Genomic DNA, 17,311 nt, shown 5'->3' with positions numbered 1-17,311 from the left:
TTAGGTGGATTAAACGTATCGTATTTGTGTCACCTGCTTAATTTTCGTGTCGTGTTCATGTCGATAAATTTAACACAATTACGTGTTAGGCAAATTCGTATCGAACCTAACATGTCAATCCATTTTGATACCCCTAGGTCATACCATGCATGATTTTTGCTATTGCATACGTTGATAAAAGGCTTCACAGGATACTTAGCAAGACGTATCCTAGCATTGTAACTTTTTATTAACTTATCTCAATGAGATATAATTTTATAATGCAGTATAACATGTCAATCCATTTTGATACCCCTAGGTCATACCATGCATGATTTTTGCTATTGCATACGTTGATAAAATGCTTCACAGGATACTTAGCAAGACGTATCTTAGCATTGTAACTTTTTATTAACTTATCTCAATGAGATATAATTTTATAATGCAGTATATAATCATTTTATTATACAATTTTATTATTTTTGAATAATGCTATAAAAGATTATTTTATTTTTAATATTACTTCACACATGCGTGGGTCCTAATACTAATAGCAATAATAATAATAATAATAATAATAATAATTTAGGCTTCATTTATTTTTTAAAAATAACCCGTCTTTAGAAATTATTTTCAAAATAACTCTTGCTCTATTGTTTGATTGTAATATGGAAGATTAATTAAAAAATATTAAAATTTTTAACTTATAAAACCAACAAAGTAATTATAATTATATAAATTTTAAACGTTAAAATTTTATTGTTAAATGTGAAAAACAGTAGAAAAAAATTATAAATTGGAACTTACTGATAATTAGTGATACCCGTGGTGGTAAGCGGAAATAGTGGCCCATGGCAATCAATACTGATGGTTAGTGGTAAGTGGAAATAGTGGCCAATGGCAATCGATACTGATGGTTAGTGATAATTGACGAGCAATGATGGTACTTACTGATAATTAGTGAATTAACACGTGTGTTTATGGGATTATAATAAGTTAATTAATATTCAGAAAACATTTTCTTCTTTCAAAAATTAGAAATTATTTGTTTTCAAAAAATTAATTTTTCTTTTAATCAAGAAAATATATTCTGTTAACTGATTTGGCAAAACACTCTGAAATATCAAAAAATATGAAAATTTTCTCAAAAAAATTATTTTTTAAAGAAAGAACTCGACAAGATTTAGACATTCACGCTAATTGCATTTACATTAATCATGTAATGCCCTAACATTAATTCTTGTCCATTCAGAATTAAAAAAACATGTTTCACACGATTTTAAATCTACATTATCTTAATTTATAATTTGTCGTTCTAAATCTTGTAACTCACATAAGAGGGGCCTCTTTTTATGGAGACTTGTCTAAATGAGTCCATGCGAAGGAGATATGTAATCCGGCACATAGAGAATAATTATTCTATGGAATAATTCATGGTCTAGAACATGACATTTACAAATAATACGGTGTATATATATATATACACGTGCGCTTACACACATCTTGTTTATAAATTAGACTCAAGCTCGATCTCGATTATTATTATTGAGCTAATTCAAAAGCTTCATTATCAATTTAGCTCATGAATTCGATAAACAGGTTCAAACTCAGCTCGTTATACTAATTAAATGAAATACAATAAGCTTTTTTAAAATCAATTCTCAAATAGCTCACCAGCAATTATACTAGTGTACAACTATAATTAGGGTGGCTGATGAGCCAGATAGCTCACAGCCCTGAGCCTATCACTTAAAAGTTAAGAGCTCGGGTAAGCTTTTAGGGTCAAAACATAGGACCAAGCCCGGCATTTTCAGATTAACTAAGTTTACATAATTTTACATGAAAATCTGGAAATAAAAATTGGGACAAATTAATAGATGTCAGAAATTAAATTCTAATATTAACAAAATGTCAAAAAACTTTAAAAATTAAGAGTGTCATTTTTGGTCATAAATAAAACTATAAATCATAAAGTAACCTTAATAAATACACATCACACTCAAATCCTCACAAATGGCATCACTTACAAGCCGAAATCTCCTTCAACAAACAAAAACAAAAAACAATTCAAAACGACAGACACTACCATCACTCCTCTAATCACCATGGTGCATAAACTCTGAAAATCGGAAGCAAAAGTTATAACCACCATATATCAATTAACATATTAAATCAAACTAAGTAAATACAGGGTGTGTGTGTGTGTGTATAATTCAAAAATTAAAAGAAAAACTCTAGAAAATCAATCAAACACAATACCTCAATGCAGCCAAAATTCATATAATAATCAACAAAGTAACTCACTTGAAACCTAACAATCTACAAAAACTTGGAATTGCAACCAAAACCGACAGTGAAGAAGACAAGAAAAACAGAATCAAATTGACTGTAAAATAGCTCAAGAGGAACAGAATCTAAACGGAATCAAATCGACTGTAAAATAGCTCAAGAGGAACAGAAGCTAAACGGAATCAAATCGACTGTAAAACAACTCAAGAGGAATCTAAGCGGAATCAAAATCAACTGTAAACGAGAACAAATACAGAAAGAAGAAGAAATGAAAAAAAGAAAAGACGGTGAAGCAAAAATGAAAATGAAAATGAAATCATAGAACAGAAATCGATTTTCCAATGAGGAACAGAAACAAAAACGAAAACGAAATCGTAGAAGAACAGAAACAAAATCGATTTTCCGGTGAGGACTCTCACGCCGGTCCTACAGCTTGTAAACCCAAAAACGAAATCGGAAAACAACATAAAGAAGAAAATAAACGACAGCTAAAAAAAAAAAAGTACGTTAAATATCGCAAATAAAAAATAAAAGTGACATTATTTTAATAGTTTCAGTCAAAATGACATTTTTTTAACTGAAGTTTAAAAATCTAGCATGTATACAATTTTCCCATAAAAGTTGCATGAAGCACTTTTCAAATTGAAGGGACAAAATACAGTTCACAAGGCAAGATATGAGCACAGTAATACCAGATTAACCCACAACAGGTGATTTCTGTACAGTAAATACAGGTCCAGTATTTAGTGGAAGAAGGCTCCAATAAGAACCTTTAGTATCAATGCAACAGCTGTGCCACTTGATTCTGTAAGAACCTACTGGAAAATCAGAAACATCAAGAAGGCAATTTGAAAAGCCTTGACCTTTATAATTTAACTCAATGCACACAAATCTATTGACAATCTCACTATTGCTGTCACTATCATTATCCCTACCACGCTTACCTTTGTCAGTCTTCTTTGCAGTCTCTGTTACATAGCGGAACAATTTTTCATTCATTGTAATCATACTTGACATTTCCCAATCCTCATAATCCAACTGAATTTGCCCTCTGGTTTCTCCACTTGATTTAGGCTCTCGAAAAGACGCACTAGAACAAAGAACGCAATACAACTTTTTCATCTGAACCACAAGGTTCGGTGGCACATTCCTCAATTGAAGACAAAGATTTATTGATAGGTGAAAACCTGGTAATACAGTTAACTCATTTGAGTTTCTACTGTCTGCATTAAACACGAAGAGCTCTGCACCAATGCAAGGCCTGCATTTTCAACATCAAATCAAATATTAGAATTCCTTCATAGTAAAAAAGGTATAACATCATGCATATATTAGCCACATTCAGTGAAGAAATAGTCTAATTAAATTACACCATACAAGTCCTTAGGATATATGCATAGGTACAGTGAACAAAAAGAAAAAAACTGATATATCTCGAAGCCCAGCTCAGAAAGATATGGTCCTACAAGCTCTATATAGGAATCACATTAAAAATTTTGATTGATAAATTAACAAGATGGAAAGAAAACTTCAATTTTTATTTCTGTTACACATTTTGCCATATATTTTCCAACTCTGCAGTTTGTAAATAGATAGCATTAGTGCATTATAATATTTTATCAGTAACTTCTAGGCAAGTATATTGTTTTGTTATTCTAAGAGGTTATCTATTCCAAATTCTTGGTTTCAAGGACACAACTTAACCAACAGAATAAAGCATTTTCCATTCAGTTATTGACAAATTTTATGTATTGTATTCCACAGGGAAAACTAGTGATTGGCTGTATCAACAAAGAACACAACTTACTACCACATTTGTACTCTATTGGTGTCAAATTCATTTTACCAAATTTTCTTCTGATAGAACGAAAGAATAAAAAGTAGAACCAGGAGATGCTATGAAAAAATAAAATAAAATAGAAGAAGAAAATCTATAATACTTGCTAACAATAGTAATCTATGAAGAATAGTATATATTAAGCTTTGGATGCAATTTTCAAATTTTCCTTATTTGAAAGTCATTTATAGTTTTTTTTTTTTTTTTTTTTTTTTTTTTGAAAGACTTGAAAAAAAGGCCTTTTTATGATTACAAAGGGTGTAACTGTCAATCAACTCAAAATTGTAACCACAATGCACCTTAAAGGCACAAAATACAAGATTCTGAACACAATTTTGAGGTCTTTTTTGCAATTTACTTCTAATCATTTCCCTAATAATCTATAAAATTAAGAATGGACCATTATGCGAAAAATGATAATCACACCTGACTTTAAAGAAATACTTTGGGAGTCGGAAAGGGATGTCAATCCATTTTGTGAGTGTCTTCAACACAAGCTGGAAACCATCCTTGGAAATGTGGGATAGAATCCCAACATTATGCGCTCCCTTTGTCTTATTTTGCAAACCAGCAATGCCAGAAACAGCAGAGTTACATATATTGAGAATGTCTCTCACTTCACCACCAGAATTCAATATTTGATTTCTGGGCTGCAGATGAAAACAGTCTTTGGTAAATCCACTGAGATCTAAAAGCATGTGCAGTTTTGAACAGATCTCCTGGTCTACAAGCCACAACCGCCCAACTAAGTTCTGTATTAACATTACCTGTAAATAGTTCCTTGAAATATCTAGACTACTGATTAAAATTTCATGGTCAGCCAAGTTTGAAATGAAAAGAGCAAATCCAGTAGCAAAAGCCAGTAGTGAACAACTCAATGCAAGTGCTGAAATAATTTTTGAACTTCTGCTATCCATGTCAACAAAAGATGTAGCTATCAGATCCAATTCTTGAGCTAGACTTTTCAATTGAAATGATATTTGAGTAATCTCTCGCAAGGAATCAAGACACTCAATAATACCTTTCTCAATCAGTCCATCGTTAAAATTTCCCTCAATGAGTGGAAAGGTGCCCAGAACTTTAAGCACATCCACCACAGCTCTTAAGATATTTGCTCTCACAGCCAAAAACCATCTTTGGAAATAATATGATCTGCTAAAGGTGGCAATTGACTTTAACGTTTCCCTTGAGGAACAAAGACCATAATGAACCCCAGTAAGAACTTCACTATAACTGAGCTCATTAATATTTCCAACAGCACATTGGCCAATGTCATCAAGGATCCTCCCAAAAAATGTAATGCGAAAATCTTTCATTTGTAGCCAATCCACTAGCCTGTACCTAAGATTCGGTAAGAGAAATAGCTGAATTTTTCCCTCAGACTCCACGGATTTAGCTAATGCCTTCATCCAACAAGTAAAGGAATCAGATTGAACCTTACCTATTAGTTGCCCAAATACAAAAGAGGCTGTAACCCATGCTCCCTGACAAACTGCAAATTTCCCAGCTTTGTAAGCAGGCCAGTAATTTCTCTCTGTCAACATTTTCTCTATATGCTCAAGGGAGAGAATTTCATACTCAACCAACTGATTACAAAGTGGGTTACCCGAATTTCTACGCACAATGCAGGGTTCCTCATTCTTGTTGATCACACAATTCCAAACAATTTGAGAATGCAGCAGTGTAGAGAATATTACATATGTATATTGATCAAATAGTCTGCAATGTTGCACACGCTCAACCAAAAGTTTAACTTTATCAATTGTTTCAGCAGTGAGGGTGTCAAGTTCGTTGAGATTCTCAATGCAACTTACAGAAAATTTGTGAACGTTATGTAGCACATTCAAACCAATGTCCATGATCTTCTGCCCCCCGAAATTGACAAGCTCATCAACTGAGACACCTCTTTGCCCTGTAGCCAAGAAGCTATCATATGTATCCACAACAAATCCAATAAGTGATCCAACTTTATCCAGCGCCAAGACACTCAGATCTGGATCTGCTCTAACTAGAGAAAAAAGAAGATTGAGCAGGCTCTGAAATTCCTGATATAATTTAGAATTATTCTGACAACCGTCCAACAATGGCTTCAGCAATAAGATGATATGATCCAAGATTGCAGAAGTGACACGCACAGGCAGAGAAACAAAACAATCCCCATCAGATTCTATTTGGGTTCTACCCATAAGACAAGCTGATGCATCCACTAGAACACGAATAAATAATAGGCTGTCCGACATTATAGGTGACTTAGCTGCTTTCTCAAAAATGTTCAACAGCCGAGTAAACTCTAGCATGTTGTCACAAGGAAGATCATGTAGCCTATATACAAGAATCTGCAAAGTGAATCATATGAATCAATAGGTTCTGAAATAAGCATATTTAATTACAACTCAATAGGATGAGTTCAGAATTGACCTTTTGCAAAATTTGTAAAGCTTCATATTGCATAGCTGATGGAAGTTCAGTTTCTTCTATAGTTCTGAGCAAAGTTTTGATTACATGTGTACTAACAGTAGAATGACAAAATACTTTCTTAAATATGAACTTAAGGCACCTCAAAGCTGTTGCTTGCACTTGCAAGGATCTCTCTGGGCTGAGAAATGACAAAAGTAAGTTCACCTGCATTAGAAGGCAAAGCTTGCAACTTCAGAGAATAGAACATTTTAAAGCCCTAAAAAGAACCCACACAAAGTCAGTACAACCACCACAGAAGCTAAAAAACGGAGACCTGATCAGAGAGAATTAAGGTCGATTTGGCAGCAAGTCGAGAGAGAGAAACCAGCATTGCAACCAAAAATTCCTCTTCCAAAGAGTCTTCTAACAGCTTTAAACCTATCTGCAATGAGATGGATTAACACTATCTTATTATCCCATAGAAATTGGTTTTCCAACAGCCAAAGAAAAGGTTCAAATTAAAATACTTTGGGAGCATGATGTGATTTCTTTATTAAATTTATTTTCATATTATACATGCCCAGCTGCTCATTAGGTTATAAAGTGACCAAATATTGCTCTTTCAAATCTTCACAGACTAGCCCTATATGGTGCACACCAGAGGCTACAGGCATAAGATAAGTCAGGTAGCCCATGGCTCACAGCATGAAGGATGCCATGCCCCAAAATGTCTTGAAATGCTCTTTACCAAGTTGTTCCACATCACTTGACTAAGAATCAAGTTGGCACTTTGCATGGTAACAAACTTGGTCCACAATCCAAAAGTTCCAACCAAGGCTTCTTGGAAGCAAACATATACCTACTGCATTTAAAAAACATTGGATCACATCCATATATTTTGGTATAGGGTTTGTGATTTAATGTACATGAGAGCACGGTAGGCTCATTTACATAGTCTAACAGAAGGTAGAGGTTCCTAGATGAAATAACATTCAAAAAAATATATATATATGCAAGATAAATTGTTACAAATGAATGCCTAAACATGGACCTTGAGCAAGATGAGTGCATAGGCAGTCGCATTACCTTGCTTAAGGCCAATGCCTTACGAATGTCACGCACCTCTTCCTAAGGCCTGCCACCCTTGCACCTTGCACCACAAGTGCGAGTGTACAACCATGATAAGAAGAAAAACTCTAGGTATTAAAAACTCCTACAGAAGCAATACACGGTATTCACTGTTTAGACTAAAATGTCATAATTTTACCAATTAAATGTTCTCTGCAGAACATTATACTTTAGCTAGCTTAACACTGTTTTAAGAAACAATTCATATCATACAAGCAACATTCTTTTCTTACTTCACAAAAGAGAATATAACCGATTAATTTACATCAGACTTTCTATTAAATTATAACAAGAGAAAAAGTTGGGGTGAAAGGAGAATATATCATGCCTTGGTTGCATTCCATGACAAAATGTCAATTTTTTGATTATTTATATTGATCATTATGGTAAGATGTATGAGATTGTCCAGACAATAATGTCCATCCACATCCAAATCTAGTACAGATTTGATTGATTCTTGGAGCAAAACTCTCCCCAATACAAGTTTGAACATATTCATGTGTTTGAAAATTGAAATAGAATAGGAGGAGGTGTAGAACCTTGTGAGCTCTATTTGCAACGGAATGCGAGCACCCCATTTTTGAAAAAACTCTTACTCCAGCTAATTTCACGGCCGTTGATGTGTCAGGTGAAATTAAAATATTAAGGAGCATCTCTAAGACAACAGGTGCAAAGTCAGCAGCCAACTCACAAAAGCAACCTGCAGAAAATAAAGATGCTTTTACCTGCACAAGCAAAAGAACACAGATTAGTTACATTTTCCATAATAAGTTTTCTGCAGAAAAAGAATCTTAATTTGACAATGAGGGAGTATATAAAGCATTAGCGTGATGCTCCAAACCAGACATAATAAATAAATATATATATATATATATATATATATATATATATATATATATATATATGTAGAATATTGTCATTGAGGCATCTTGAGGTAAAATTATATATAGCTTTTTTTTCATCCCAGATGTAATAAAAGTGAACAATGAGATAAGATGCTCCACATGCTCTAAACAGTCTGGAAGCCACATATGGCTCTAGCACTAACAGACATCCCCAATCTCCCTATACATGGATATGCACATACACGTATACCTTGTATGATAATGTGCTCAGACAAATAAAATATGTGAACCTCCCATAGGCAGAACTGATATGTTGCTTGAAATCAAGAGCACGGCATTGCTATAATCTTTAGATGAAACAACAGCACTATGATGATAAGAACAATAATGGCAGCACTCCAAAAATGCAAAAAAGGAAAAACGCTAATTGTAAACTTAAAAACAAGTAAAACTAAGCACTGACCTCACCTCCAATATCTCAGAGGAGACTAAACTGGAAAGTATTAGGTATCTTATATGAGAATTGTCTTTTGCAAAATCAGCCCAACAACCAAACAGAATTAAAGCCAATGCTCTTGACTCAACGTCTCCTGTATCAAAAGCAATTTTTACTCTTTTCAAAAGTTCCATGTGGTTGTGTACCCTTGACTTTGACAAAATCCCTTCATGTCGTTCCCCTTTCTGTTCTTTATCACGGTTCCTAAATTCTGATAGGAAAATCCTTACAACGGAAAGCCTTGTATCCTTGTCACCCAATCTAAAGGCATCAGCCAACCGTAAGAGGATTGTATTGGCAAAAAGCCTATCCTCACCTGGAACTAAGCCAAACATATTGTACACAGCCATGGTGGGTTTGGGTTCTCTACTCCATTGATGCAGTCTTGAACCAATCTGTTGTAAGGCATTGACAGCTTGACCTAAAAGAATAAAAGGAAAAAGTTCAAACTTTGACCCCTCCATTTATTAGGAGAGAAAAGGTACACTAACCTGGCTTTTTAGAGCGAAGGGCCTTCTCAAGTTCAATGCTCCATTCCATCGCACAAGCAGCAGAAATCCTCTCCAATACTGCTACTCCTTTTGAACTGTTTTGCTCCATCTAAATGAAAGAAACATACTATACTGCATTTATACTTGAATAAAAGAGCTTATTCAGAGATTTACAGACTTGAATTCAAAGAATAAAAAACACAATTGCTTCCTTCTCTCCCAAACTGGGTTTGTGTTAACTTAAATCCAAGCTCAATTCTTGAGAAATAATACAAACTGAAAGTATCGTAGTTTACCTTCGAGATGTTGCTAAGCTAACAAGCTTTATCAATCAGCATTTGTTTTTTGGGAAAATTATAATTTTGTTCATGTAGTTTGCCATAAATTACTAGTCTATTCCTACATTTTAAAAAATATACTACAATGTCCCCATAACCTTTTGTCCTTCCATCCATTTTATTCAATATCAGACGTTAATTGCAGATGAAAAGACATTAATGCCCTTAGTCTAACTGCCAATGAACAAATAACAATGTTAAAAAACCACATATTCAAATCAGTGAATATGATTTATCAAAATCTGAAAATTATGAAACCACCAGTTCTATGTATTTCTCTCAGACACATATACATTGACTCCATTTTTTTGTCCATTTCTATTTCCTTAAAATCTGTGTATATCTCTTGGATTCTTATGTCTTTCTCTCCATTCTCTTAGCTCTCCCATATTCCATGACACACCTTAAATCCAAGCCAACCCTCCACTAACCACAGCCTGCAAAACCCAGCAGACTCCTTGCCACAACCACATCAAATGGAGCTCAGGAACAATAAGCCCATATTACTTTACATAACAATCTCATACTCATATTATATCTTAGTCCAATTCCAACATTTCAAATATTTCATAGCTCAGGCCCAATTATAATACTCAAAATCCATAAAATGGGCTAATTGGTTCATACATGCACATAAGTTCATCAATAAACATGTTCTTAATTAGAACTATCATAGTCCTACAACTGTGGAGTTCAATAACAAGTAGATATAAATAAGTTCTTGTGCATCTAGCTACACAATTAAAATAGCTACTAAAATTAGGAGTTACTTTTCTAGCTTTGTGGTGAAGAAAACAGAGGTTTAACAGGAGCGATGGAGAGTCTACTTCCTGGAAAAATTAAATAAAAGGGAAGTGAGTTTTTGCAACTTAGTAAATAATAAATAATGCATAACACAAATATTCATATGAAATGTTTTCTTAAATACTAAAATGAACATTAATCAGTCAAACACATGGCACATCAACAACGTCCACATACAAGAGCATCTTCACATAATCAAATAAGTTGAGGTTGGTCTGTGGCGTCACCGAAACCCTCGACAAGGTGTCATCACACATAGCCCATCCTCTCATGACATGTGCACCAGGGAGCCGATTCCCAATACACGGGCGACCGATCTAATCCTCACTTGACCAGCCCTCTCATTGTTTTTCCATTCTCTCTTTTCTTTTCCATTACCAATAAGAGACCACCCTGTCGTTTTTCTATATCATTTATACATCAGAAGCACACGGGGGCGACGATCTCCCCATACATGGCCGACGGTATCATAGACAGCTCTTACAAACCCTTGTTGACCCACTTCATTCCGATTCCACACAAACAAGGCATATCATCATCACAACACATCTAATCAAACAGTACAATTAAATACAAACACAAAATAAATAAACATTGTTATACAAATGCATAAATATGCACATATATATAATTAAGTATAAAACAAATGAATGATTGTGCTATAAGAATAAATAATTAATAACTAAATAAATAGGTAATTATAGCATTATGTGATAATGTGTCTATTCAAGATGCAGACGGTAATGCACTATTTATCATTATTCATAGTGATAAAGAAGAGAAGCTCTTGGATTTTGATTCGTTGGAGTGATGGATGAACTCAGCCGATTTAAATAAATTATAAATGCAAAGGAAAGAGCTGAATTAAATAAAGAACTTTATTTTAAATATATCAAGTTAAAGAATTATTCTAAATAAACTTATTAACTTAATCATTAAATATAACTAGCCTAGATTCTATCGAAATTTCAACAACACCTCCCCAAAAAATAGGGCTATTCACCTGCTTAAATAACAATAATATTAAATATCTATCAATCACAACACACACACACACACACACACACACAAAAACCCATCCATCAGGCGATCAAACAAATTAAATTCTCATACTCCTTCCAAAACAACAATGTCCACATTCAACCATTAATTTACAACTTACAATAACCTTCAAACATGTTCCAATAAGATTATCAATCATTCTTTGCTTCACATAAATATAATTAGCTTCTTTAGGTAATTCCCAAATAAATGAAATATTTTATACATACATATATAAACAAAACTTATACCATTAAGTTAGTTAGCCTTTAACTATTATAGAACTCCTTATCAAACCTTTATTTCATCATCCTTGCTTAAGTAATAAACAACATATTTAAACATTTATTAAAATTCTAAAGTAGCCACTAAGAACCAATACTTCAATTAAATTACAATTTAACAAATACTTCTACTAGGTAGTCCAACTCACAACTTAAAACATATCGTTAAAAAGGTTTACAATCAAATCGTTATCTAACAAGAATGAAGCTATCAAGCAATAACCAATGGTATCCAACACAAAAATATTGAGGATATATTCATTTCTAAGTTAGTTCATATAAAATGGCATCAACTATCCACAATAGCTACTGCCCACCAAAAGCAATAGGTTCTCCTTGACTTAAACTTATATATATGCAGAAATTTAAGTCATTATCAATCCAAACTTAGTTTTTAAACATCATATAACCCATATCAAAGCAATGGTTTGTAGAAATAATTAAAAATAGCTGCTGCCATTTCAAAATTGTTCTAATTTCTTATATAGAATCTGCAGCGAACACACTACCTTACACATTTTCTTATAAAATTTCAGTCTATAGCTCATTCGAAATGATAAAAATTCAAGATTTCCTTCATAAGATATCAAGAACTTTAAGTATATGGCTAATTAGCTACCATCAATCCAAAGAATGCTTAATTTTTCATAAAAATTATAATAGAAGCAATAATCTAACCATTTCTATATAGTAATTTGGTTTATATTCCGGTCAAGGGATCGGAAAAACGTAGCTTCCCTTTCAACTCATCTCTGCATCGCTGCTGGACTAGAAAAGCAGGGAGGACAGCGGCCCGAGAAGATCTGGTGACGAAGTGGGAGGTCTAGTACGGTCGGTCCTTGCCTGGTGTCGCCAGTAAATTCAAGAAAATGCTGAAGGTGAGCTGCATCGATAGGAAAGAAACGAATTGCAGCTCTCTCTCACTCAACATTGCGCTATAGCGAGACCGGAAATGGAAAGAGGGTGGCCGGAGGAGAACTAGTGACGAGGAGGACGTCTGGTCGGCCGGTTATGGGTTGGTATCGCCGGAAAGTAAAAAAGAAAAGGAGAAAGGGGCGGCGGTTTCAAGACCGGGGAAAAAGAAAGAGGGGGTGGGACATAATGGGAATTTTGGGTTTATAGGGCCTTCTAATTGGCTGAAGGTCGGTTTGGGTTTGATTAGGGTCCAGTTTGACCCAAATCATTGATTTTGCTTGGATTGGTCTGTTGATTTTTCAACGGGTTTAATTTAATTTTGAGGTTCGGTTTGCAATTAAAAGTATATTTACATTAAATTTTATTGAACTAATTTATAAGACATTAGTTTATTTATTTTAAATGAGATAATATTCTATAATGTCATTTATTTGAAATTGATATTTAAATTTTTAAATGAAAAATTTTTGAAAATGGGATTTCGAGTCGTTTCACTCCCATTCAAAAGTTTGCATCTACGAATCTCTATTAGAACAAAGATTTGTTCAAATTCTCTATCTGGAAGAGGATCAACTCAAGAAAGCATCTTGAAAATGTAAAATCAATTGATAAAGATGAAGAAAGTCTGTAAAAAGTAAGAAAAAAAAGCTTTCATGGAATGTGGAGGTGTTTGGTATCCGAGAAAATGCAAGAAAATCTTGGTAATTGGGTTTGGAATAGGTGATAAGGGTATTCTAGGAATAAATATTGTATCTCTTTCATTCGACCGTCTCTTTTCTTTGACTTGTACTAAAAAAATGCAATAAATTGGAAGGACAAAACTATATAACGTAACTGTCATGACCTGAAACCATGGGCCGGTCCGGCACTAGGGCCCAAGTAAGCATAATGCCCCCAAGGCCCATAGAAAGCCTAAACTACTAAATTCAACTATATCAATATGTATTTCAAAAACAATCAGCCTATATTATCATACATAACAAGTCTCAAAATTATTTTATACTTTGACCCAAATCCAGCATCTCAAACATTTCACAACTCAGGCTCAATTATGATATACAACATCCATAATACGGGCTAACTATGTCATGCATACACATATATGAACAATTAAAATATCCACATAAGTTTATCGGTATAATCCTATAACTGCGGAGTTCACTAACAAGTAATATAAATAAGTTCTGGCACATATAGCTATATAATTTAAATGACTACTGAAATTAAAGATTACTTTTCTAGCTCCGTGGGTACAAAAAACATAGCTTTAGTCAGGACTGTGAAAAATCTACTCCCTGGAAAAACTAGATAAAAAAGGAGTGAGTTTTATAATGAATAATAACTAATGCATAACATAGGCATTCACACGAAATGCTTCCTAAAATACTAAAATGAACACTCATTCAATCAAATACATGGCACAATATCAGCGGCCATATACAAGTACACATTCACATAATCAAACACGAGGAGATTGGTCTGTGACGTCACCGAAACCCTCGATGAGCCGTCCTGACACACGGCCCATCTTCTCATGACGTGTGCACCAGGGAGCCAATCCCCCATACATGGCCGACCGATATAATTCTCACTTGACCAGCCCTCTCATTGTTTGACTATTCTCTCTTTTCTTTTCCATTACCAATAGGAGGTCACCCTGTGGTTTTTCCATATCATTCATATCATCAAATGCACACGGGGGCGCTGATCTTCTCATACATGGCCGACGGTATCTTAAACCGCCCTCACAAACCCCATGATGACCCATTTCATCTCAAATCCACACAAAGCAAATCAATGTCACAACAAATAATCAAACAAGACAATTAAATGCAAGCATATTAAATAAACAAACATTGTTATGCAAATGTTCAAATATACACATATATATAACTAAGCATAAAAGTAATGAATGTTTATGCTATAAAAATAAATAAGTAATAATTAAACAAATAGGTAACTGTAACGTTATTGAAACGACCCAAAAATTCAATTTCGTAGAATTTTCATTTAAAAACTAAGTTTGTATTCCAACCAATGAAATTCAGCAGAAAATATTTTATTATTACTAAACCAGACCTGTAAACCGGTTTAAATTTTTCAAAAAACAAGTAAAAAACCCGTAAACCAAGCAAAAATCGAGTCAAATCACTGAGTTGGACCAAACCGATTTGAATCGAACTGAAAGAGTTTAGCAGCCTAGATTTTTCTTTCCTCTTCTTCTTCTTCCTTTCTTCTTTCTAGGTCCAACGACAGGCCCGTCGCCGATCTCCTCCTCTCCCTCTTTCTCTTGGTTTTCTTGTCACCGGAGATGAGTGCGACGGAGTTCTTTGCGCCGCCTTCTCTCTGCCGTTGCACCTCAACTCCTCTCTCCCTTTGTTTCCGTTCGACTAAATCACAACAGCGCCACCAGCCTCCAGTCGCTGCTCAACGTTGAGTCCTCTGCTCGCTCGTGACTCCGGCAAGAGCTGCAACGTAGGCGAGCTACAATCTCTTTTGGGCGATCAACGTCGATGTTAACGGTGTCACTTCGCTCTTGTCGAGCCCGCTCCAATCGAATAGAAGGCCGATCTCGCGCAACTAACGCCAAAAAGGGACTCCTGATAGAAAACCGAGCCAGATGGTGTGAACAGCGCTCGATTCCGAGCAGCCACGGTTTTTCGGCCGCCATAGATGGCGGCGACGGTGGCAGTCCGGTGATCGACCGACGAGGCCCCAAAAAGCAGAATCATCTCCTCACGCGGATCGTGGAATCTTCGTCCGATTTTTGATTGGTACTACCTAGTTCCTCATTTTTGGTATAATTCCAAATTTAAAATTATTAGATGATTAAGTTGATTTCGACTAAATAGTTAATCAAATATAATTCTTGTTAGGGAATCACGATAGACATTTAATTATTTAGCTACTATTAATATGAAAATTAACTTGATGGTTATTACTTTGAATCATCGTATTGGAGGAAAAACTATGTGCTAAGTTACTGTTAAGCAAAATTTTTAGAAGAAGTATTTAAATTAATAGGTAAAGCTAAGAATTTCCCATCAAGAGTTTAGCATATAACATAAATTTCCTTCATAATTTATCAAGAACTCAAGCAAATGGTTAAACCAATGGCTGCCATGTCAAAGAATCATTGGATTTTTTATTAAAATCGTACTTTATGTGTTGCTTAACACATTTTCCTATTTAAAAACTTAATTACAACTTCATATACTGGTATTAAAAGCTATAGTTCACGAGATTAATAAAAATACTTGCTGCCATTACAAAATAATTCTCATTTTTGTTCTATTTTGATCATAAGAACCTCTATATTAACAACAAATTATAAAAAACATATTCCTATCATTAATATAGACTTAGTTCAAGCCAAAACTATGATTTTCTTTATCTAGAGGCTACCACTATAGTTCAATACTCATTTCTTGGCTAAAATCCACTTGTTCATGCTAACTTATTGATTAGATTAGTTAATAATTTAAACTAGATTGAAGAATCTAATTTTTCTATAAAAAAATCGCAGGAACAGTAGTAAGTAGAATTTAGACTCTTATAATAGCTAAATTCATGGATTAAATCCTTTATCTTTGATCAAAACTCATAACTATACTAAATAGGATCAAAATTAGCTTACCTAGCTGCAAAACAAGCCAGAAATTGGAAATTTCCGATTACGATGACCGGTAGTAGTTCTAATGCCAAAAACCTGGTTCTGCCGGTGTTAGCCAGGCTGAAGGAGGGAGCAACGACGGGTGGTGAGGAGTTGGTGATGAGGGGAAAGCCAGCTTCGTCGGCTAGTGACTGGTCTCGCCGGAAAAACGAAGGGTAAGGCTGGCGACCTACTGCCCCGATTGGAACGCAACTGCAGCTCCTTACGTTAGCTGTGCTGGCTAAAAACGAAGGGAGAGAGGGATCGGAGCTACGCCATCGACTGGAAGGAAGCTCGAGTCTACTGATCGTGCTGGAGCCGCCGAAAAATCGAAGAGGAAGCTGAAATGCAACTGTCTCGATCGGGATGAAGTGGTTGCTTTGCCTGCGATTTGTGCTCACCAGAAATGGAAACACAGAGAGAGAGAGAGAGAGAGAAAGAGAGAGACCGGAGGAGCGGTGGCAGCGTGAGTGAGTTCTGATCAATGGAGTTTGAGCTCTGGTGAACGGAACGAAAGAGAGAACGGGGAGCGGCTGTCGGCTCTAATGGGAAGAAGAGCAAAGAAATTTTGGACAAAACAGTAATTTTCAGTATTCTTGAGCTTTCTACGGAATGGGTGGTTTGGTTCATGGTTTGATTCAGTCCAAATTACTGTGTTTTACCTGGTTTGTGGTTTGGTTTAACTGTTAAAATATATTCATTATTAAATTTTGTTAAATAATTTCACAAGGTATTTATTTATTTACGTTAAAATACATAATATTCTATAATATCATTTGTCTAGAATTAACCATTAAATTTTTAAATGAAAATTT

At 34.6% G+C, this 17,311-nt stretch overlaps 1 protein-coding gene across 18 annotated transcripts; it reads right to left on the bottom strand.

Annotated features, from left to right (window-relative positions):
• Nucleotides 1–1,857: 1,857 nt before the first annotated feature.
• On the bottom strand, nucleotides 1,858–17,075 carry EMB1895 (ARM repeat superfamily protein). 18 transcript variants are annotated; one of them, XR_016322858.1, is made up of 11 exons: nucleotides 12,608–16,462; nucleotides 10,571–10,630; nucleotides 9,463–9,571; nucleotides 8,944–9,392; nucleotides 8,170–8,355; nucleotides 6,837–6,944; nucleotides 6,524–6,727; nucleotides 4,532–6,441; nucleotides 3,456–3,529; nucleotides 3,213–3,358; nucleotides 1,858–2,098 (listed from the first exon to the last, which is right to left on the bottom strand). XR_016322858.1 is itself a non-coding variant. In XM_089726633.1 (10 exons), exons 1-10 carry the CDS (start codon nucleotides 12,608–12,610, stop codon nucleotides 2,076–2,078), a joined length of 3,369 nt encoding a protein of 1,122 aa, XP_089582759.1. In that variant the 5' UTR covers nucleotides 12,611–16,461; the 3' UTR covers nucleotides 1,858–2,075. The 18 variants fall into 18 exon arrangements, 15 of the variants coding, with proteins under 15 accessions (XP_089582759.1, XP_089582747.1, XP_089582751.1 ...); XR_016322856.1 differs by lacking the exon at nucleotides 1,858–2,098 and adding an exon at nucleotides 2,790–3,086; XR_016322857.1 differs by lacking the exon at nucleotides 1,858–2,098 and adding an exon at nucleotides 2,790–3,083.
• Between the last annotated feature and the right edge of the window lie 236 nt (nucleotides 17,076–17,311).

This window comes from Jatropha curcas, chromosome 10 (assembly GCF_041381405.1).
Source record: "Jatropha curcas cultivar XTBG-Jc1 chromosome 10, XTBG_Jcur_1.0, whole genome shotgun sequence".
Classification (NCBI taxonomy): domain Eukaryota; kingdom Viridiplantae; phylum Streptophyta; class Magnoliopsida; order Malpighiales; family Euphorbiaceae; genus Jatropha; species Jatropha curcas.
The sequence above is the reverse complement of the archived record's forward strand: the minus strand, read 5'-3'. Positions and strand labels throughout refer to the sequence as shown.